The sequence below is a fragment of the Meleagris gallopavo genome, chromosome 2 (assembly GCF_905368555.1).
Source record: "Meleagris gallopavo chromosome 2, MGAL_WU_HG_1.1, whole genome shotgun sequence".
NCBI classification, from domain to species: Eukaryota; Metazoa; Chordata; class Aves; order Galliformes; family Phasianidae; genus Meleagris; species Meleagris gallopavo.
The window spans coordinates 104813677-104835376 of record NC_139405.1 but is presented as its reverse complement, the minus strand read 5'-3'; the positions used below and the strand labels follow the sequence as shown (position 1 = coordinate 104835376).

General features: G+C 54.4%; 2 protein-coding genes across 5 annotated transcripts; one reads left to right on the top strand and one right to left on the bottom strand.

Annotated features, from left to right (window-relative positions):
* Nucleotides 1–784: 784 nt before the first annotated feature.
* On the top strand, nt 785–5453 carry PNOC (prepronociceptin). Its single transcript, XM_010708075.3, has 3 exons — nt 785–975; nt 3742–4159; nt 5198–5453. Exons 1-3 carry the CDS (start codon nt 856–858, stop codon nt 5245–5247), a joined length of 588 nt encoding a protein of 195 aa, XP_010706377.2. The 5' UTR covers nt 785–855; the 3' UTR covers nt 5248–5453.
* A 2084-nt stretch (nt 5454–7537) lies between these two features.
* On the bottom strand, nt 7538–20775 carry ZNF395 (zinc finger protein 395). 4 transcript variants are annotated; one of them, XM_085218264.1, is made up of 10 exons: nt 20262–20775; nt 16911–17118; nt 14253–14428; nt 13793–13905; nt 12972–13207; nt 12785–12885; nt 11664–11928; nt 11174–11266; nt 10966–11069; nt 7538–10817 (listed from the first exon to the last, which is right to left on the bottom strand). In XM_085218264.1, the coding sequence occupies exons 1-10, from the start codon at nt 20369–20371 to the stop codon at nt 10706–10708; spliced, it is 1518 nt and encodes a 505-aa protein (XP_085074390.1). In that variant the 5' UTR covers nt 20372–20775; the 3' UTR covers nt 7538–10705. The 4 variants fall into 4 exon arrangements, with proteins under 4 accessions (XP_085074390.1, XP_085074389.1, XP_085074386.1 ...); XM_085218263.1 differs by having other exon boundaries at nt 20266–20772; XM_085218260.1 differs by lacking the exon at nt 20262–20775 and adding an exon at nt 19958–20171.
* Between the last annotated feature and the right edge of the window lie 925 nt (nt 20776–21700).

Sequence of the window (21700 nt, the reverse complement as noted above, 5' to 3'; positions counted from 1 at the left end):
GGGATATTGGGGTTTTGCAGTGGTTTTTTGGGGGGGTTTGTCCTCTCCTGGGAGCATCCTGCCAATCTTCTGACTCATGCCACCAGCCAGTTTTAATGAGACTCGGCGAAGATTAAGCCTTAATTCTGGCTCCTTATCAGCTTTCCCTCCAGCAAATGACTAGCAGCTCCGCGGGGCTCTGTGTCACTGAGCTCGAAGGTGACCGTGACACCGTGCAGAGTCCCCAGTGCTTCTATCGCAGGATGCCCCCACCTTGGTGGAAAACATGAGCCCTGAGCCCTGCCCACAAAAGCAAATCCACCCTCAAATCCTCCCCTGAATACCCCAACATGCTGGTGAAGCACAGGTCACAAAGCCACCGCTGTCACCACTGAGGTCTTCTTTGTCTGCGACGGGCTAAGCTGGGCATGTGGTTCCTGGATACCCATCAGAATGGTGGCAGAAGATTGGAAATCATGGTTTTAGAAGGAAATGAGGATTTCTGGTCTGCTGGTGGAGCTTGAAGAAGTTTTTAGACATGTTGCCCATCTCCTTGCCCAGGACATGTCTTGCATAAAGGGACCAAGGTACCACCAAGGGCAATCCTATCTTTGCTGTCCCCGTGTCCTCAGCCTCACTGCTGGCACACAGACATCCTGCTTGGGGACAGACTGAGACGTGCCACCTCACCACGTCCACCTGCTAAATTAAGCCCTGCTGGTACTCGTGTCATGAGATAGCCTGGGAAAATGGAGCTGGGGGCGGGAGGGAGGCTCATTCCCATTATGGTGAGTGCTGAGCGTTGCTCCAACCCATTTAGAAGTAGTGCTGGGGCTCACAGGTTTTGTCTCTGGCTGCAGCCCTGCTGTTGTCACCATGAGGGCTGTGCTCTGGGACCTGCTGCTGCTCTGCCTCTTTGCCCAGGCAAGGAGTGACTGTCGAGGGGACTGCCTGCGCTGCGACCGCCACTTCTACCGGGATGGCTTCGACCTCCTCGTAAGTGCCCCTGCACCCAGTGTGGGGTTTGGGGTAATGTGGTGGGAGGGCATGGGGAGCTGTGGAGCGGTGAGGAGCCTCGAGAGTGCTGCTGTCCTTGTCTCTTCTCCTTGGGCGCATCGAGGGGATGGATGCATGCGACCATGGTTGTCACTGTACACAATCAAAGTCTACCAAATTGTCCCCAGATTGGCTTGGGGAGCTGCTGGGAGTGATGGCGACAAGGCTCTGATGGCTATGGGATGGAGCTGACATCACTGGGAAGGGTCCAGGACCTGCAACATGCCCTCCTGGCATCCCCATTGCACACCCCTGCCAGAGGCACCAGCAGCCAAAAGGCCACCCAAAACCTGTGAGCCCTATCAGGACCAACGTCGTGACCCGCTGGGGCTGCAGATGGATGGTGAGATGTAATATTTGGGGCAGGCAGTGATCTGCAGGGCTGCTGAGCCCGTGGGAGACGTGGTGACGGAGAAAATTTCACACTGCAAAGGGATGAATCAGCCCGTTCCTGCCTGTAATGCTTTCCTTTCCCCTCCGCTGAGCCGAGGCCGGACGCTAGCCAGGAGCATTTCTTTCCTTCCCATTCCCCTCCACCCACAGGGAAGCACTGACCGCCTATTCGTTAGCGACGCTGCAGTGATAAATCTGGCTTACTGTGACAGGGGAAGCCCCTGGGACTGGGAAATGTCCTAGAACCAGTGGGGATCAGACATTTGGTGGGGATGTCACAGCTGACCTAGTATCAGTCCTCTGCTATCCCAGTGGGGGCAAGATTTGGGGTGCATCACCCTATGTTTGGCTGTAAAATTTGAAAGTATCAAATGGAAATGTCCACGTAGTTTCCCAAGGGCTGCAGAGCTGTGACTTCAGGGTAGAAAGAGGAGAGCCCCCAAAGTGACTGGCATGCCTGCACCATCCAGGAACCAGGTCTTCAAGATATGGATGATCAGCCTATGTCCTGGGCCCCAGAGCCATTGGGGGGCAGTGCCAACCCAGGGTGACACCACTAATGCCAACTGAAATTTGGAAAGAGCCTCACCAGCTTCTTTTGTCATTGAACGTGGAGGAGCATTGGGCAGCATTTGCCAAGGATGCCCCAAACAAAATGAGTTGGCCACATCAGAAGATGTTTCCTTATGAATTAAGGCAATGGGGCGATGGCTGAAGACCCTGGGATGCTAGTGAGGCTGTGTTGTGAATGGATGATAGGACTGCTGATGGCTTTCAAGACCTGAGTCACCTGGGGACAATTCTTTTTTCTTTTTGTCTGAAGAGCCTGGCTGGCATCAAGCACGGACATCATGAATTGCTGCACAGTGAGATGCTTGAGCTGCAGCTCTCAGATCCCGTGCTGGGATTTGCAGGATCTCTCACCCATGGAAGTCAATGAACCCATGGCAAAGAGTGGCTCTGCCAATGATCTGCTTTGCAGATGGCCTATTCTGGAAACTGTGAGATGTACACCAGCAAGTTTCAGCCATAGGATTCCCCCACGTTGGCATCAAGAGATTCAAAGAACCCACCATGAAGAAAACACTGAGATGGAACCACTGCAGGAAAAGGGAAGAGAAGCCCTCCCTCCTTGGATCTCCATCTTCTTGGGATATTTATTGAGTTTGGCTCTCCAAAGACCTTCTCCTGGATGGTTTTCCCCATTTGGCTCTTGGAAAGGGATGGGATGTGGGTGCTGAGGAAATGACATGGTCAGGTCACTTTTGGTGGCCTTTGAAGGGATGTGGTGACCCTAGGGACGGAGGGAAGGGTAAACTCACTCTTAACATCTGAGAAGTCAGGGGCTGGATGGCCTCACAGCCATTCTGGGGCAGATGGCGGAGAACAACGTCATCCTGGACAGCTTTTCCAAACACACGAAGGACAAGAAGGTCAGTAGGAGCAGCCAGCATGGATTTACGAAGGGGAAATCATGCTTAACCAACCTGATCACTCTCTGCAGTGAGATGACTAGCTTCTCCTGATTTCTATCGAATGACAGCTTGGCACTGGTGAGACCTCTTTTCATCAGTAAAGGGACTGGAATGGACTGGAGTGAGAGTACAGGAAACCAGAACAGGAGAGAACATGGTTTTGCTGTGAGGATGGTCACATGCTGAGTGATTGTGGTCTCCATCCTTGGAGATAACCCAACTCCAACCTGTCTGGGGTGGCCATGCTGGTCTCCAGAGGTCCCTTCCCACATCCACCATCTCATGGCACACTTGGGGATTTTGGGTCTCATGCCTGGCTGAAGAACCCCGCAGCACCCAGCAGAGAGAGGTGGGACAGGAGTCTGGATGGCAGTGGGGAAGGAGTGTGAGGGGCAATGTGGGTTCAGGTGCAATTCCCCAGCATCTCCATCACTTCTGGGAGCCCGAGGATGGTTGAAACCCTGAATTTGGGACGAAATGGTGACTGGTAACAGTTGATGTGCTCCCAGTGCCTTTCTATGGTGTCTTCCAGCATGTTGGTTGGGATAGAGATGGAGAGAAGCTCAGTGATGATAGATTAAATTGTAAGAGTAAAGGTTTAGATGAGGTACAAGGAATAAATTTTTCACGATGAGGGTGGTGAGGCACTGGAACAGGCCGTGGGTGCTCCATCCCTGGCAATGTCTGAGGCCAGGCCGGATGGGGTTTTGGGCACCTGATCTATGGCAGGAGTCCCTACGGCAGAGGTTGGGACTGGGTGGAACCTCAAAGTCCCTTCCCACCCAAACCGCTCTGGGTTTCTATGATCTGAAAACAGTCCCCTCATCTCCCCGCACAGGTCTGCATCCTGGAGTGCGAAGGCGAAGCCGTCCCACGGGCCACCTGGGAGATGTGTGCCACCAGCATCCGATCTGCACCGCGTCCAGGTGCTGCCGGTGCTGGCGTCCTCGGTGCCATGGAGCCGGCCGAGGCGGTGGCGAGCCCGCTGCAGGTAAGCGAGCTGCTGCGGCGCCGGGACGCCGAAGATGGAGGTGCTGGGATGGCGCCGGGCGCTTTCCCATCGCAGGACGAGGACATTTCCCGGCGGCTCGGAGGTGGCTTCCCACGGGGGACACGCGGCTCGTGGCCGGCGGCCCGTGGGGTGCAGAAGAGATACGGGGGCTTCATCGGGGTGCGCAAATCGGCGCGGAAGTGGAACAACCAGAAGAGGTTTAGCGAGTTCCTGAAGCAGTACCTGGGCATGTCGCCCCGCTCCAGTGAGTACGACATGGCCGGCGACCTCAGCGAGCACAACGAGATCTAGCCGGCCCCGCGGCACCGCGCCATGGACACGCGCGCCATGGCCAAAAAGTCAATCCATTGCCCCAACCCCAAAACCTCCGTTAGGAAGGGTTTCTCCAGGAAGCGATGGCTGCTTTTTTGTTTTGTTTTGTTTTGTTGTTGTTTCGTTTTTCATTGTACCCTCAAAATACCATAATTTTACCCCCTCGGCCCCCACCCATCCTTTGCCCCTTTTGCTTTTTCGGTTGGCACATTTTGCCCAAGAAACGCCAATTTTGCTCCGCTGAATGGCGGTGCTGGATCTTGGGATGCTCCAGTTCTGTGTTCCCCATTCCCAATGGGTGCACATCAAAAACGGAAGGGAAAAAAATAACGGCTTGGAAACACCAAGCCCCAAGGCTGGGCTGTGAGTCCTTACCTCAGTGACACCCCAGAAATATCCCTTTGCCATAGGTCACACTGGGATGTTAAGCAAAAGGGTTTTGTCCCCAACACCCTAAAAGTGTGCAGAATGTTTCAGCCTCCTCCTCCCATTAAAAAAGAAAAAAAAAAAAAAAGAAAAAACTTCAAATAAAACCAAACCTGTTGCTTCTGTAAATGAGATGACTCTTCCCCAAAGCATCGTGTTGGCAAAACCCAGCGGTGAGTGGAGAGCATCCCCCTGGCCCCAGGAAATGGTGCCGGGATGCTCCGAGCCCCTACCCCACACCCACCCAGAGCCCATAACATTGAAATTTAGTAGAATTTTTAATTTCTGCCCTCCTTTATTTTTATTTTTTTGCCTTTTTTTGTTTGATTGATTTTTTTGCTGCAAAGCATCTCCTTTAAACCAGGGGATTCCTCCCCAGCCCTGCAGCCCGCAGGGCAGAGCATCCTGGGGCAGAGCATCCCGGGACAAAGCATCCCGGCCCCTCTCTTGCACTGCTCTCAGCTGCAATTATTATTATTATTTTTTTTATTATTATTATTTTTATTTTTTCTGTTTTGTTTTGTTTTTGTTTTTGTTTTTGTAGCGTTCCGGCACCGCTTCCCGGCACCTTCCGCCAGGCACAGGCAAAATTAAACCCTGCTCCTGTCCACCCAAGCAGCCTCCAACCTCTCTCTGACGGACCCCAAAGCGCTTCAGACTCGCACGCGTCCCGAAATCATTTTTCTCCCTTCTCGAGAGCAGCCAACCGGGTGCAATTTAAGCCAGGACGGGAAAGGATGAGGCCATCGCCGGAGCGAGGAGTCGTGGGGTGGGGAGTGGGGCGGAGGACTGCGGGGACTGGGGGGGGAACCACCCCTCGAAAAAAAAAAAAACAAAAAAAAAAACCAAAAAAACAAAAAAAGGGATTTTGGCAGAATTTGCGCCCTGTTTGGCCATTGGGAACACCCAACGTGGGAAAATAGTGATTTTTAAAGTTTTGGTTTAATCCCCCTCCCAAGTGGCTTTTGGGCATCCCCTCCCAGCATCATGTGCCCCCCTGGGGCTCCCCACAGGATTTACCCCCAGATTTGGGGTTTGCATCCCACCATGGCTTGGTTCCCAAAAAAAAAGGACCAGAGCATGACCCAGCACCCAGGGCTGGGCAGAAAGCACCTGGATATGGTGTTTTGTTTTGTTTTTTTTTTTTCTTTTCATTTAAAATAATTTTTATTTTGTGATTACGATTTTTTTGAGTGCTTTCCTTGAGGTTTTCTATGGACTCCGGGGTTGACTTCTTTGCTCAGCATCGCAGCGTGTGTTTTCGTCGCGTTCCCCCCGGCATGTATTGTGTCCCCGCTGCCGTCCCACCACCGGAGCCCTGGTCTCACCCTTTGTACAAAATAATAATGGTAATAATAATAATAATAATAAATACCCCACAAAAAGAAAACAAAGCAAACAAACAAAAAAAAAAACCCACACAACAAAACACAGGAAAAAAAAAAACCACGAAACAACTCAACCTTCTCCCTGTTCTTTTTAATTGTTTCATACAAAGGTTTCTCCATTAAACTTGTACATAGCAAAAGGATTAATAAATTAGTTTACTGTTTCTACTATATCAGTGCGACTGGCGACCGTCACTTGGGACAATGCTTACCCTGCTGCCATCCCTGAGGCTCAGCTGGGAAAAAAAAAAAAAACAAACAGGTTTTTAGGAGAAAAAATGAGATTTTTTTTGGCAAATGTGCATGAATCTCAGCTGAGCTCTCCCCTTGCATGGGCTGCAGCAGCGTGGCAGGAGAGTCACCCCATTGCGTGCGTACCTTGCAGCCCTTCACTCAAAAAGGGATGGACTGGGGGTGTTAACTGGGGGAATAAAGGAGTTTTTCAGAACTTAAGACAGAGAAGGGATGTGCCCAAAGGAGCTGGAAATAATCCAATGGGGACACACTGAAGTCTGGGCTGAGACGGCGGCAGCTCACTGCAGTGATGTCCCCACCCTGCAATACAGGAAGGGTTCTTGGGGCTTTCTTGAATGCCCCCAGGAGCAGATGCCACCCTGCAGGTGCCACACGGTGCCAGATTCCATTTTGGTCACTGCAAGGCTTCAGCTTCACCCCACAGCTTCCCAATGGAAAAACAGGGTTGGGACCAGGGGCGCCCAGGTCCCTTGATGGGACTGGTTCTTGTCAGCTCTTCTCCCATCATTTCCTCCTTTTCCATCACCTTGTGCAAAAACATGGAATTATTCTTAGAATCGCAGAACGGCCTGGGTTGAAAAAGATACTCCTCCTCCACTTAAATTGGGAATTGCTGATTGAATCACAGAATCATAGGATGGCCTGGGTTGAAAAGGACCACAACGCTCATCCAGTTCCAACCCCCTGCTATGTGCAGGTCACCAACCAGCAGACCAGGCTGCCCAGAGCCACATCCAGCCTGGCCTTGAATGCCTCCAGGGATGGGGCATCCACAGCCTCCTTGGGCAACCTGTTCCAGTGCCTCACCACCCTCTGGGTGAAAAACTTCCTCCTAATATCCAACCTAAACCTCCCCTGTCTCAGTTTATAACCATTCCCCCTTGTCCTATCACTATCTACCCTCATAAACAGGGTTCAGGCTTTATGCACTGTGCATTGTGCACGTGTATTTTCAGGCTTTCTGCACCAGCAGGCAGCTTCTGTGCTGGGCAGTCCCATGGTGAGGGCTCTACACAGGACATGGGGTCAGAAACCCACCAGGATCTGCACACACCCACCTCTCCTTGCAGCTTTCAGCTTGAAAACTTGAAGGACTGGGCTAAAACCAACAGAAGGGGAAGGATGCACCATCGGTGGGCAGACACTGCTACCTAGTGGTGCCACAAGCCGTTGTGCCACGGGGATGGAACCGTGCAGGGCACCGGGACGCACGGCGCAAAGACCAGGCAGAGCCGGCGAGCTATCAGGCAACTTTTCTTTTCTTTATTTCTTATAAAATATATTTCATATCGCTGCTGTAAAAATTACATTTCACATTTGCGTTTTTTAAAAATTTTTCTTCTTCTTCTTTTTTTTTCATATTTTTTTGGTTTTTTGTTTTTTTTTTTTTCCTTTGTTTGTTTTTACAATAAAAATAATACTTGGAAGACAGCCGAGAAAAGCTCCAAGACAGAAGATAACATCCTCCCAGCCCAGCCGGGCAGCAGGGTCCTGTAGGAGCACAGGGATGAGCATCCCTGAGCCCTTCCCTGTGCCACCACCCCGTCACCACTCCCAGCATCACCCGATGGCAGCAGGGCACGGTGACAGCGCGGGGTCACCCTGCACTCAGTTTGGGTGCCAGCGGGGCTGGAAAAGGAGAGCAGCCTCCAATTAGTGCCCAATTAAGAGGTTCCTATTTACATACATACACACGGCAGACAGCTGGAGTGGGAGATGTCTCCAAGCTGAGCTTGTAGTTGGGGTTACCCATGGTGGGTGGGATGGAGTTTGGTGAGACCAAGGTTGGAAGTGAGTGAAGAAATAATGAAGAGATGGGAAAGGGGAAAAAAAAAACAACAAAGAAATGGGACACCAGCCAACCCGACAATCCACAGAATCATAGAATGGCCTGAGTGGAAAAGGACCACGACGCTCATCCAGTTCCAACCCCCTGCTATGTGCAGGGTCACCAACCAGCAGACCAGGCTGCCCAGAGCCACATCCAGCCTGGCCTTGAAAAAAACAACACAATGCCTGCTGTCATTGCAGCAGAAATACAAGCTTTTTCCTTTTAAAAGTGTAAAAAAAATCCCAAATACTCTCAAATTGAAATAAGGGAAAGCCAGGAGCTGAAGGACAATTTTATCCCATTAAATCCGTACCGCAAAAGCCCTCAGAAAATAAAGCTGTGTGCAACCCTGGGTGAACACCACCAGCACAGAACAGCCCTGTGCAGGGTGACCCTGGGGCTGTAAGTGCTATTGGCTGCAGAGGGAGGCACTGCACCCCGACATCTCAAGTGTCCCCCCATGCCCTCAACTCAACGGGCATTCAGCCACTCATTCCAGAGCCATTCCTATCTTTTTCTTCCTATTTTTAATATAAAAATCACCTTTAACAGTAAGCAGAAAGTTATTCTCATTTCCATTTGCAGAAATTCAAGTTCCCATCAGTGAAAAAATATGATTGACTACAGGAGGGGGAGGCAGTGCGGATTGTCAGACGCTACACCCTGGTTTAGGGGACAAAGCCCCGGGGGGGTGACACCCCCACATGGCTTGTGTGACATTTCCTGAGCGATGGGGACCCAAACGGGGTCACTCTGTTTGGGGCAGAAAGGACAAGAAAAGCAGGAAGGGAAAACTTCTGGGTCTGAGTCGTGGGAGCAAAGGCACAAGGTCTGAGGGAACCACAACTAATCTTTTTTGTTTAATTATTATCTCCATACTCTGAGCGACCTGCGCCTTCAGCATCACAGAAACCCGTCTGTGCTGTTGCAGGGACCAGCAGCAAGCTTGGGTGCTGCCAGCTCTGCAATCCAAATGGTAGCAAATGCCCCAGGGGCTGCTCTTCTTTTTTTTTTTCCCCTAAATAAAAAATAAAAATCAAGAATAAATTCCTACTTTTGAGCGGTGCAATAATCCCAGCACGCAACCCACTGCTACCAGGATGCAGAGCGTGAACCTGCAGAGCTGTTCCTGCAATAGACAGCTGTGGGGATGGCTGATGGCAGTGGGAGAGGAAAAGGCTTTCCCAGCACGGCAGCCCCAGCAGGGATGTGATCCTGAGCCAGCTGCTCTCCAGGAAAAAACACGGGCTTTGAATCAGACCTGCACAGACACACTTGGGATGCATCCTGGGGGAGTTTTGCTCCTGCTTCCTGATCCTGAATCCGCCCATTTGGTACCAAAGATCAGGTTCTGGAACGAGATACTGTTTAGATATACAAAATTACAAAAAGAGGTTGACAAGCACCAGTATTACACGTATACATCTATGCCAGAGCACCAACAGGGCGTGCGTCCATCCAGCAGCAAAACGATGCTCTCCCAGCCACAGAATTTGCTTTTTGAAGGGAGTTTTTGTCACACCGCACGGTCCTGAACATCAGCCCAGGCTCGAGCCTTGTGCAGGGATCACTCTTGGCTGTGCCTTATGGGCTGACTATCAAAAATGCAGCAAAAAAAGAAGAAAAAACATCCAGGACACAGACTTGCCTGCTGCCAATGGGGTGCAAAAGCAAATTTTAAGTTCATTTGCCAAACTGGGGCCACACCGTGATGCTGAAGGAAAGCTCTTCCCAGTCCTCCCAGCTTGCCAGCTGCCTTTGCTGGTGAAATCAGGAAGATTTCTTTGTTTAAAAACGAACAAACAAGCACTTGCTCTCAGCCTGCTTTTGAAAGACACAGCGAGGGTCACGACAGTTTTTCATGGAACTGTGCAGATGTACAAAGCCCAAAAGGAGAAGGAATACCTGCTTTTGCTTTAAAAGCTCTCAAAGCTTTCCTGATTAAAGAGGCTTTTCCCCCAGATGCCTCCAAAACGGACAAACTGAAGCAGAGACACATGCAGGCTCCAGCTGCAGTGCGAGCAAAGAGCACATCCATGAGGCAACGAGGAGAGCCACCCCAAAAACCAGCCCTGCCTCGTGCTTTTAAAGCTGCAATAGTTTTTGATGCTTCAGGACACGAGCGATTTGCACTTCATAGACAGTGAAAGGACAGGGGAAGCTGCCTCTATGCCTCGCCCTGGCTGCACTGCAGCAGCTCGGGAGATCCTAGCGTTGACCTGGGCAATGCAGGGAGCTCTTTGGTCCCCAGATCACCTGCAACATCCCCCGAGTGCTGAGCCATGGCTTCCTCCTCCCAGCCCCAGTTTTTAAACTGTACGAATGGGAGATGTTCTTCGCGTTTTACAAAAACAGATTTGGGAAAAAAAAAAAAAAGTGTTAAAAAACAAACCAAAACAAAACAAAAAGAGCAAACCCAGCTGATGTACAATATACAGGAGGAGGAATTTACACGCAGCTCTGGAGGGCTTTTCTGGAGTCTCAGGAGGTGCCTCCAAGGTCCCTGGGTGCAGCAGTGAGGGACTCCAGTGCTCCTTTGGGCAGGAGCAGGGAGGGAGGTGGCACTGCAGGGCCATGCTCAGTCCAGGAAGCGTTGGCAGGCTTTTTTCCACCGGCAAGCTGTGCACCACTGGTCCCGGTGCTCGATGCCGTACACCTTACGGCACTTCTTGGCTTCACCACGAACTTTCCTGCAAAGGGGCAAAGAAATAGAAAATGTACCCAATATTGCAAAGTTTCGGAGATTTGTGTCTCTGCTACACCCTGAGCATCATTTGGTTGACGTGCAGGAATGCATCCCTCTTGCTCAGGGTGCACTTTGCACAGTGAGAGCCTCACCTGGTGCCAAGAGGCACGCGGGGCGGCGAGGCGACGATCAGGTGGGACTTGAGCATCGGCGTGGGAGGTTGGGGTTCACTGAAGCTGAGCGACCGGCTCCGCACCTGCGGGGACATTGAAGACCATGTGGAATAAGGCTGAGGATGTTTACAGCCAGTAGGGAGCCTGGGAACTCCCAAAGGCTCAGAGAGAAAGGATGAGGACTCACCGGTGACAGGGATGGGAGAGTCGAGGTGGCAGTGGCCCAGCTGATGCTGGTGAAGATGTGTGGGGACACTGGAATCTGGATGGAGGGCAACGCCTGTGGGGAGAGATGGGGAAGAAGGTGGTCAGCATTAAGCCTGGTGGATTTTGTTCCCGTGTGCCCACGGGCCATCTCCTCTCTGCAAAGACCAGCTTGAGGCAGCCTGAGGTGCCTCCCTTGAGGTGGGGAAGGAATCCCCCATGCAATCCCTCCTCCAAGTGGTGCTGGAGAGCCACTGTGGCAGGGGACAAGGGACAGGGACCGCAGCTAGGGCGTCTCCAGGTTACCCTGGAGGATCTGGCATGGCCACATTCCATCTGCGGCTATCTGCAGCAGAAGGGTGTGTTGCATACCACTGCCACATAAATGCAGGCAAGCCTCAGCCATGCAGCCATCGGGCAACCCCCGAGCCCCTGCCCAGCTGCTAAGGGAGCAGGAGGTGGCACCAGCTCACCTGGTAGGCGTGATCAGCCTGGATGTGCCAAAATGAACTGGGTGCAGACTGACTGAGTGAGCTGCTGGCCAGAGCAGGTTCCAGCATCGGCGGCTCCACCAGCAAAGCCTCTGGCTTGGCCAGGGCTTGCTGAATGATGATCGGGGCAGACACCGATGTGGGGCTGGTGTTGGTGGTTGCCTCTGGTGCGGGCTCCTCCTTCACCTGCACTTCAGTGTAGTAGAAATCCTCTTCCCGCTTCCGCTGGTCACAGTCAGCGCTGTCTCTGCCAGAGAGAAAAAGGGAATAAGACTGAATATGCAGCTCCTGTCCCACGGAAGGGAGGTTTTAAAGTCTCACGTTTTAAAGTGTCACGCTGGCTGTGATCAGCGTGGCCCCTACTTCTGTAACAGCACTTAGTACTTTGAAGGAAGATCAACACATCTTTCAGCACCTCCAGAAAGGCTGGCAGGGTGACCAAGCACTGCTGAAAGTCCCCTGCCTTCTCACTGAGCTCATTTAGCATGGCTGCAGACAAGTCCTGAGGTTCATCGATCAGGAAAAAAGCATAAAGGATCTGAGTGTTTTCCCACTATGATTATCTGGCACTGGATGGCAGTCCAGCGCTGCCCATTGTAGCACAGCCCTTCCAATGTCATCTCTCCTGAAGCATTTGTACAACTACAAAACCATAACAGTTGGAAAAGACCTCTAAGATCATTAAGTCCAACTGTCAAGACAGAAGGAGAAAAATGCATATAAGAAAACAATGTACATGTACAAAGCATGTACAAAAGCACAAGCAAAGCTGCTTCCCACATCCTAAGGGGGTACCTACACAGACCTGAGCTAGGCAGATTAGCCCCAAGCACTCCAAGTTCTTGCCTCTGAAAATTTCCAGTTCTGAAGTTCAAGCACAACCCCCAGATCTCCTGCAAAGCACAGGGCTCCCTTGCTGCAAGGTAGGGACAGGTAACAGCAGTTCAAGTGGCTGAGAACAGCTGAGCTCAATGCATTGGAACCAGGGCATCTCTGATCTTGGGGATATTTGCTGAAGGAAGGGGAACTGCTGGTTGCCAGCACGTTCAGCACAAGGGTGCATGGATTTCATGGTTCAGCAGGAGCTGAAACTTGTGCCTTACCCGAGGTGCTGGGTCTTGACGTGCCGCTTGATGCCAACGATGGAGCGCAGGACTTTGCCACAGTTTGGCCACAGGCACTTGTACATCACCTTCACTGAGTTCTGGAGGAGGAGACAGCCTGTGTCACCAACTGCACGGTGGCAAGGTCCCCTCAGGGCCACAACTACGGTGCTGGGGTCCCCAATACCTTTCTCTTCCGCGGAGCAGGTTCGTCGAGGAGAAAGGGATCGGAGTCGGTCTCGAAGCCATCATCAGCTGGTGGGGAGCTGAGTGCCTCGCTGGAGTGCTTGGGGCTGCCCTCAGGATGTGGGGGAGATGGGGTGGAGATGTCGCTGCCCCCACTCCAGTGCCCGCTGGTGGTGCTGCTGCCGCTGTCTGAGACGTCACCGCTCTCCTTCCAGGGATCGCACGCTGCCCGTGATGCTGAACACAGGGAACACACAGCCACCATCACCATAAGGCACTGAGAGCAGCCCTGAGGCGAGATAAACTATGGCAGCAGTTTGCTTCTAGTTTTAAACGTTTTGAGTGAAGCCTTTGCACCTCTGCTCAGTGCCAGGTCCCAGCTTTATCCCATTTCCCCATAAGCACAACCCTGCAGGGGACAGCCAGCACCGGGGCACGCACATTTCCCACGGCTCCCAGCTGCTATTTTTACCCCTTCAGCTCCATTTGACTCCTTGGGAATGAAAGAGCCTCTAAAAAAAGGAGCAGACAGGCGGTGCTCCCCAGCCCAGGGCTCCCCGGCCCCCCAGCAGGGTGACAGACAGCAGTGTCACCCCATTGGCACGGTCCCAAACAGCACCAATGGGCTCCTCCGCGAACCGGCGCTGCTCCTGTTCACCTCCAGCCCAGCACACCTGCGCCCCAGCTGCTATTTGGCACTGAGCTCAAAACACCAGCAAAAAGGTCCTTTCAGCATCCAAAGGGCACAGCGTATTTCTCCACATCCCCCCCCCTTTTTTTTTTTCTGGATGTTGTTATTTTTATTTTTCAGTGCACACTCACGGGGGATGCCACTCTCGCTGGCAGGAGGGCTCTGCACCACAGGACTGCAGGAGAGGCTTGTCAGCACCATGGCTGCAACCATCTCGTCCATCTCCACAGCTGCATCAGCTTTCCTGTGTTGTAGATGGAGAATGCACAGAGGAAAAAGCAGAGAGACATCCCGTTAAAAGCAGGACAGCCAGTGTGCATAAGGGTGGTGCATCTCACAGAGGCAGCGTGGCTCCCACCACCCTCTTGCAGTCTTTAAGTCTTCAGGAAAGACATTTTTTTTTTCTCCCTAAAGCAGCATTTGCAGAAAATAAATCCCCTTAATCCTGAATGCGGCCATTCCCTGGATAACCCATGCTCTGGTAAGGCAGAGATATCCCCAGTGCCTCACTCCGTAAGCATAAAACCAGGCATGAGCACCGCAGGAGCCCCTTCCCATCCTGTCAAGATACTACCAGCCCCAGGCACGAACCTCTTGGGGACGTCAATGCTGTTGGACACAGATCTCTGCAGTGCCTCAGGCACATCCTGCAGCCTCCAGCACGTATGCAAGCCCTGCTCTGGCTGCAGCACCTTCACTTTGTCGCTGGGTGGGTTGTGCTGCTCCACCAGCCCTGTGCACTCCTGCCCGCTGTAGGTGACAAGAACCTGAAAAACAGCCAAGGGGAGCATTATTGGTGCTGCGTCCTGATGCACAACCCCACTGCTCAGGTCCTTCTTCTGCAGCAGGGAGACACTGAAGGATATTTGGGGGATGAAGGCTGTCACAGAATCACAGAATGGCTTGGGTTGGAAGGGACCTCAAGGATCACGAAGCTGCAGCTCCCCCGTCACATGCAGGGCCACCAACCTCCACATTTCAGAGCAGCCCAGGCTGCCCAGCAACCCATCCAACCTGGCCTTGAACACCTCCAGGGATGGATGGGGCATCCACAGCCTCTCTGGGCAGCTGTTCCAGCACCTCACCACTCTCACAGGAAAGAACTTCCCCCTGACATCCAACTTAAATCTTCCCTCCCTCAACCTAAATCCATTTCCCCTTGTTCTGTTGTTATCTACCCTTCCAAAGAGTTGATTCCCCTCCTGTTTGTAGGCTCCCTTTAAGTACTGAAAGGCTGCAATGAGGTCACCCCGCAGCCTTCTTTTTTCCACGCTGAACAAGCCCAGCTCCCTCAGCCTGTCCTCACAGGGGAGGTGCTCCAGTCCCCTGATCATCTTCATGGCCCTCCTCTGGACCCTCTCCAACAGCTCCCTGTCTTTCTTGTACTGGGGGCTCCAGACCTGGACACAGCACTGCAGATGGGGCCTCACAAGAGCAGAGTAGAGAGGGACAAAAACCTCTGTGTCCCAGCACACCAATGTGGTAACAGTGTTCACCCCAACCCCACTGCTGAGATCTGCCTTTGGAGCATGCTCCCCAATTCTCTGGCAATTCCACATTCTGCTTCTCTGAGCATTATGACTTTGGATGGACTTTTCTCCAATGAATCTGTCTGCTTTTACTTTGCCTGCATGTCGTGTTGCAGCAAGGATGCCCACTACTATCACACCCCCTGGGAAAGCATGTAGATGAGAGGGTGAAAATCCAGAGGAGAAAGAGGTCTCCTGGGCACAGTGATCCTAAAGTCACATCCCAGTTCCTCCCATCACAGCTTTCATGACCAGGAGGAGACATTCAAAGCTCACCTGCTCCTCTCTCACACTGTCTCCCTTGCTCCTGTGAGCTGTTTTCCAGCACAACCACCCATGAGCCTATTTCTGTCAATGGAAATGGATCTGTGTCCAAAGAAGTTACATGTGTCTCCAGCTATTTATAGGCACAGGAGCATCTCTTTATGGAAATGCTGCGGTGTCACACGAAGAAGCTGACATGAGATGGACACAGGCACCCATGCATTGACCAGGGAAAAGCACATGGGACCATTCCAGGTGAGACATCTGGCAGAAAGAAAGGTGGAAAAAGCCACAGCTGCTGGACCAAGGCTAAAAGAGTGAGTGCCAGATCAGTCTGATCTCACTCACAGCTTCCAAAATCCATATCCCTTATCCAATGATCCCAAAAAATAAGAAGCAAGGCTTCTCTCTGAACACCATCTGTCCCTGTGAGTGAGGCACTGCACACGGAGGTGGCATCTCCTTTTGACACCAATCCCAGCTGTGTCACACACACTACTTTTAAGTCATTTCCAGCAGCAAAGCAAGTGAGCAGAATCCTCTGCACTGGAGCACATAGGAGAAAACAGCTCTCACTGTCCTGTAGCTTGTAAACACATGGCAGGAGGAATCTGCCCTTCCCACAGCGCAGTGCTGGGCACAGGAGGAGCCAGAAAAGTGAACAGGGGCCTTATTTACACGGCCTTTCACAAGCTCTGCCCTTAGTAGCTTTTATAGCTCTGCAGGTAGAAGACAAGAACAAGCGCTGCTCCCCACCCCAGGCAGCATGAGGCCAAAGCACAGCCACCCACAGGACGGGACAGGCATTCTGGGGGATCCACGGCATCCCAGTCCTTCCCTAGGAGCTGCTTCACTGGGTAGGTCTGTGCCACCAACCATGCCCAAGTGGGGTCTCCAGACCCCTTACCCACAGACCCTCAACTGGGGTGGAAAAGCTCTGAAGCTCAAGCAGGTGACACGGGGATCAACACCTCCATAGCAAAGCTGGGGGGCTTCTTAGTGTGCTGACATCAACACGGGTTATGGGACAAGGTTTTGGAAGAGAAGTCCACCAAGAGACACTGCTGTACGAAAACCATCTCCTTCAGTCTCAAATGACATTCAGGCTGAATGTGGCTCTGGGCAGCCTGGTCTAGTGGCTGGCAACTGTCCCCGTGGCAGGGAGGTTGAAACTAGATGATCATTATGGTCCTTTTCAACCTAGGCCATTCTATGATTCTATGACTGGGGAACACCGCTGAGAAGTGTCCGGCCTTCTCTGGACAATCACTCTTGGCTGGGATCAGAGGCAAGAGAGAGATCTCTGCTCGAGGCAATGTATTCCAAACCCAACACCAACGCCCATCAGCAGCTCTCCCTAACGACAGCTTCCCCCTGGAGCTACAATTAGGAGGAGCCCCAGGAGTTTTCTCCCCCTGCCAACGCACAGCCCACATCCAAAAGCCTCCTTACGTACTTGTTGCCGGCGGCTGGGGCTGGGAAATCTCGGTGCCAGGCCGCTTTCCTCTGCAGGCTGCGTGCAGGACACGTCGTCTGGCAGCACGGCGTGGATCTGGGGAGCTGCCAGGACCCCGTCAGCCAAAGCACCGGGGGCAGAGACACGGGTGCCGAGCAGGGAGCGCTTCCCCAGGCGCCTGGACAGCACGCTCGCCATCGCGGCCACGCTGCGGGTGACAAAGATACGATGGCATTACCACCAGTGCAGGATTGCAACACTCGACCAGCAGCATCAACCTCACCGGGCACGTGGGGATGGTGGCATCACATCCCCTGTCCCACGGCTTTCATCCTTAAAGTCATCAAAAAAACCTCTTTGGAGAAAGGGGAGTAAAGGGTTGAGTTCCCACCCGAGCCTTCTCTTGATGCCTCCATTATAAAGACACAGCATGGAGAATGGGAACACCCCCCTATAGCATCATACTGTGTTTTGCCCCCTTATCTCTACTCACGGGGGATACAATCACACTCCAACTTCAACTCGAGCCCAAGTTGCTTCCCTTCTTGGCATCCTGCTGCCCCTCTTGGGGCCTTTGGGAGCTTCCTGCAAGCTGGCACCACCCAGAACCTCCAGAGCCAACAGAACAGCTGCTCCCTCCTACTATCAAGAAAGGTTGGGGGAACTGGGTTTGTTTAGTTTGGAGAAGAGAAGGCTCTGGGGAGACCTCATTGTGGCCTTCCAGCACTTGAAGGGAGTGTATAAACAGGAGGGGGAATGGCTGTTTGTGAGGGTGGATGGTGATAGGACAAGGGGGAATGGTTTTAAACTGAGACAGGGGAGGTTTAGGTTAGGTATTAGACGGAAGTTTTTCAGCCAGAGGGTGGTGAGGCACTGGAACAGGTTGCCCAAGGAGGCTGTGGATGCCCCATCCCTGCAGGCATTCAAGGCCAGGCTGGATGTGGCTCTGGGCAGCCTGGTCTGCTGGTTGGCGACCTGCACATAGCAGGGGGTTGGAACTGGATGAGCATTGTGCTCCTTTTCAACCCAGGCCATTCTGTGATTCTATGAATCCCGTGAAAATACTGGGATCACATCTGCTTCCAGCAGACCCTGTGGCCTTTGAAGGCCAGATCCCATTTCGGTGCTCTGAAAAGCACAAAGCAAAGCAAGGAGAGCAGGCTCTGCATTCACCGCCGGCAGAGCTGCCCCGAGTCCTCCCAGCTGTTTGCAATCATGCACTGCAGGGGTCAGCGCCGGCACCGCTCCCAAATTCTGTCTTGCTTCCATGCCGGCTGTGCATTTTGCAGTTTCCAGCTCCGTGCACCTCAGCAAGGCCTGGGGAAAGGAGGCACTTTGCACGCGTCGTTTGGCAAACAAGGAAAGCTTCGTTTAGCCAGAGGGAAAGGTCTGGGGCAACAAAGCCCCGGCTGCTGCTTGCTTTAGGTTTGCAGGAATACTGCAGGAAAGGTTGCTGCTCCATGCATGCATCTGTGTGCATGTGCATAAATGCAGTGTGCATGCACGTGCACTATGCATGTGCATACATGCACGGCAATTCCAGCACAGCCCAGTTTTCCTCCATTTTCATACAAACTAAAAAACAAAAAAAAGCAAAAAAGAAAACCCAAACAAACACCAATAGGTTCCTCCAAACTCAGCTGAGCTCTTGCCACCGACCAGCAAAGCAGACCGTAAAATCCATCCTTTAAGAGCCTGGAAGTGCTGCAATAAGTGATAATAAAACACGACTTTTCCAGCCTGCTTCCAAAAGCCCCCCTCTGTAGGCAGAGCTCTTTGACACGGGCAGGGAAACACACATCTGCACGGAGCGATCTGCAAAGTTTGGGGTTTTGTTTAAAGAAAAAAAGCTCCTGAGAGCGGGAAGGCGACGGCTTGGTGCAGCGCCAGGACGTGCAGCACAAAACCCATCAAGCAACTCCGGCCAGGACAGCAAATTCCTCCTCCCTCTCCAAACGGAGCAACGATATTCTTTTGCAAAAGTAAACTAAGCGCGTGGGGAACGCAGGCGGGCAGCAGTCCTGTGGGGTGATTCCCGAGGAAAACACTTTTGGAAGAGGCCTAAAAATGCACTTTCCGGCATAGGGAGGAGCGCGGAGCGGCTTCCCCCGGGAAAGGGCCCCCGGGTTGGCGCTGCAGGGAGCCCGGCCCTGCGGGAAGGCGGCCAGGAAGGAAAAGGCGGCAGCGGCCGAGTGCAATTTGAAGCTTCGGTGCAGGCAGCGGGACGTGGGTGCAGCGGGAGAGGAGTGCAAGGGTGTGCAAGCAAGCGGGAGTATGGGCATGCATGTGCGTGGTCATGCATGTGCGTGGTCATGCATGCATGTGCAAGTGTGTGCAAGTGTGCAAGGCACGCGTGCAAAATGGCATTGCCGAGGGCAGGCGGTGTGTGCCCAGGCCTGCAACGGAGGGAGGCACCGGGTGGGGCACGTGTGCGTGGGGCGGGGGGGAACACGAGTGGGGTGTGTAGGGAGGGGGACGGGAGGGGGGCACTCACCGGGCAAGCCGGGAGGCGGGACGTGCAGGCAGAGAGCATTGCTGGGGGGCGTGGCATGCAATGGGGTGCCTGCAATTGGGGGGGGGGGGGCGCACATAGTGCAAGGGGGGCGCTTGCAATGCAAAGGGAGGGGGAGTGCATGCAATGCGGGGGGGATGCGGACAGTGCAAGGGGGTGCGCACAGAGCAAGGGGGGGTGTGCGCACATTGCAACAGGGGGTGCACAGTGCAACGGGAGGTGTGCGCACACTGCAACATGGGGTGCACAGTGCAACGGGGGGTGTGCGCACACTGCAATGGGGGGGGAGCGCACAGAGCAACAGGGAGTTGCACAGAGCAACGGGGGGTGCGTACAGTGCAATGGGGTGCGCACGGTGCAACGAGGGTGCATGCAATGCCGGCGGGCGGAGGGGGGGTTGCAGCGCGAGGCGGCGCGGACTCGAAGCGGTTTGGCAGCCGGGGGGAGGGGTTGGAGATTCCCCCGTTCGCGAAGAGCGGGCGGGAAGCGGCAGCCGCCCCCTCCCCTTCTGTGAGCCCCCCCCGTTGCACTGTACCTCGGCGGGGCTCCCCGAACCCCCTCCCCCGGCCGTCCCCGCCGCACGTACGCGGCCACCGGCAGCAGCGGCAGCAGCGGGGCCTGGAGGGAGGGAGGCGCGGCCCGGCCGGGCGGGAACCGCCGCTCCCGCCCCCTCCTGGCATTTTTTTTTTCCATTTTATTTTTATTCTTTTTTTTTTTTTTTCTTCCCCCTCCCCTCTCCTTCCATTTTCCCTCCTCCTCTCTCCCCGCTTCCACGCCGTTTCCCCACCCCGCTCTCTCCTTTCCCCCCGGTGCTGCGGGCACCCCGCTCTGCCCGCTACTCACGCCGTCCCGGGGCCGTTCCTCGCGCCTCGCCGCCGGCCGGGTTAAAGCTCCCGGGGCCGGGCTGGTGTAAACAACCTCCCCACATGCTCGGCCCCTTCCTGCGCATTGGCTCCGCCGCGGCCTTTCCATGCACGCCCCCGCCGGGGCCGCGCTGCCCGGGGGAAGGAAGGAAGGGAGGAGGGAGCGGCTCTCCTTCTTTTTCTCCCTTCTTCCCGTCCCGGCGGTTCCTCCCTGAGCCTCGCGGGGCCGGGAACGGCTCGGGTGTTTCAAAACGCCTTTGGGAGATCTGCCTTTCCAACCTTTGGGCGACCTCGGAGGGGTTTTCCTCCGCTTGAGCGGCTCTAATACGAACCAAAGGAGGAGCGGCCAGGCTGCGCTCGGGGCTCTTACAGCCTTACAGCCGAGGGGGACGGAGGGATCTCTGCCCTAAAACGCTTTGCTGGGCACCGGGCTTCGCTCACACCCCACGGCCGAGCCAACACGGTGATCGTGCGTTAAGCCAAACGAACCCGAATGAAACAGTACCTCCGGGCACCAGCCCGCCCCTCGGCTCTTCTCTTAAAGCCCAAACCCACCGCTGCTCCTACAGCCCCGCACCCCTCCACAGCCGTCTCCTTCCTCCCCCCACCACCTCTCCTCTCCTCCCCTTCCCTTCCCTCCCCTCCCCAGCACGGCCGTCCCTGGCGCGTGCCCCCCGCCCCGCCCCGGCGCTGAGCGGGAACGCCGCGTGCCCCCCCCCCGCCCCCGCCCGCGCTGACTACGTGCTGTTCCCCACGTGGAGGCCGCACGCGCCCCCCGGCCAGGGAACAGCCCGCGCCGCACGTTCGCGCCCCCGTCCGCCAGGCGAAGGAGGAGGAGGCGGAGGGGGTGGGGAGCGCGGCCAATCGGCGGGCGGCGGGGGGGCGGGCGGAGAGCCGCGAGGGACCAATGGGAGGAGACGGCGGGGTGCGGCGACCAATGGAAGCGCGGCTCGAGGGGGAGCCCCGCCCTCCGACTCCTCTAGCGGGGCTGCGGCCGAGCGAGGCGCCAGAGCGGGCCCGCTGTGGCGGGCGGTTGGGCGGTTCTACTCTGTCAGGGGGCGTGTGTGGGGCCTTCGGGGCCTGGCCTAAGGGAGCTCGGTGAGCCCCTTACGGGGAAGGAAGGCCGATATCGCTTTTCGCTTCCTACAGAAGTAGGGCGGCCCGGAGCGGCAGGTGGTGCCAGGCCCGGCCCGGCGAAGAGCGTGCACGGGCGCGTCTGTGTGCAGAGACATGGCTTCAGCACGGCGTTCAACCCGTCCTGCTTTTAACGCGGCGTTTGAAGCGCCATAAAGGAGCGAGTAACGAATGCGCTGATCAGCTGTCAGTCCCAAATCCAGCAGAATTCCTCCATACCGTCAGAACCTCTTGCCTTCGGGTGTTGTTTGCATCTCCCTCCAGCTTGGCTGCTGCTGGCT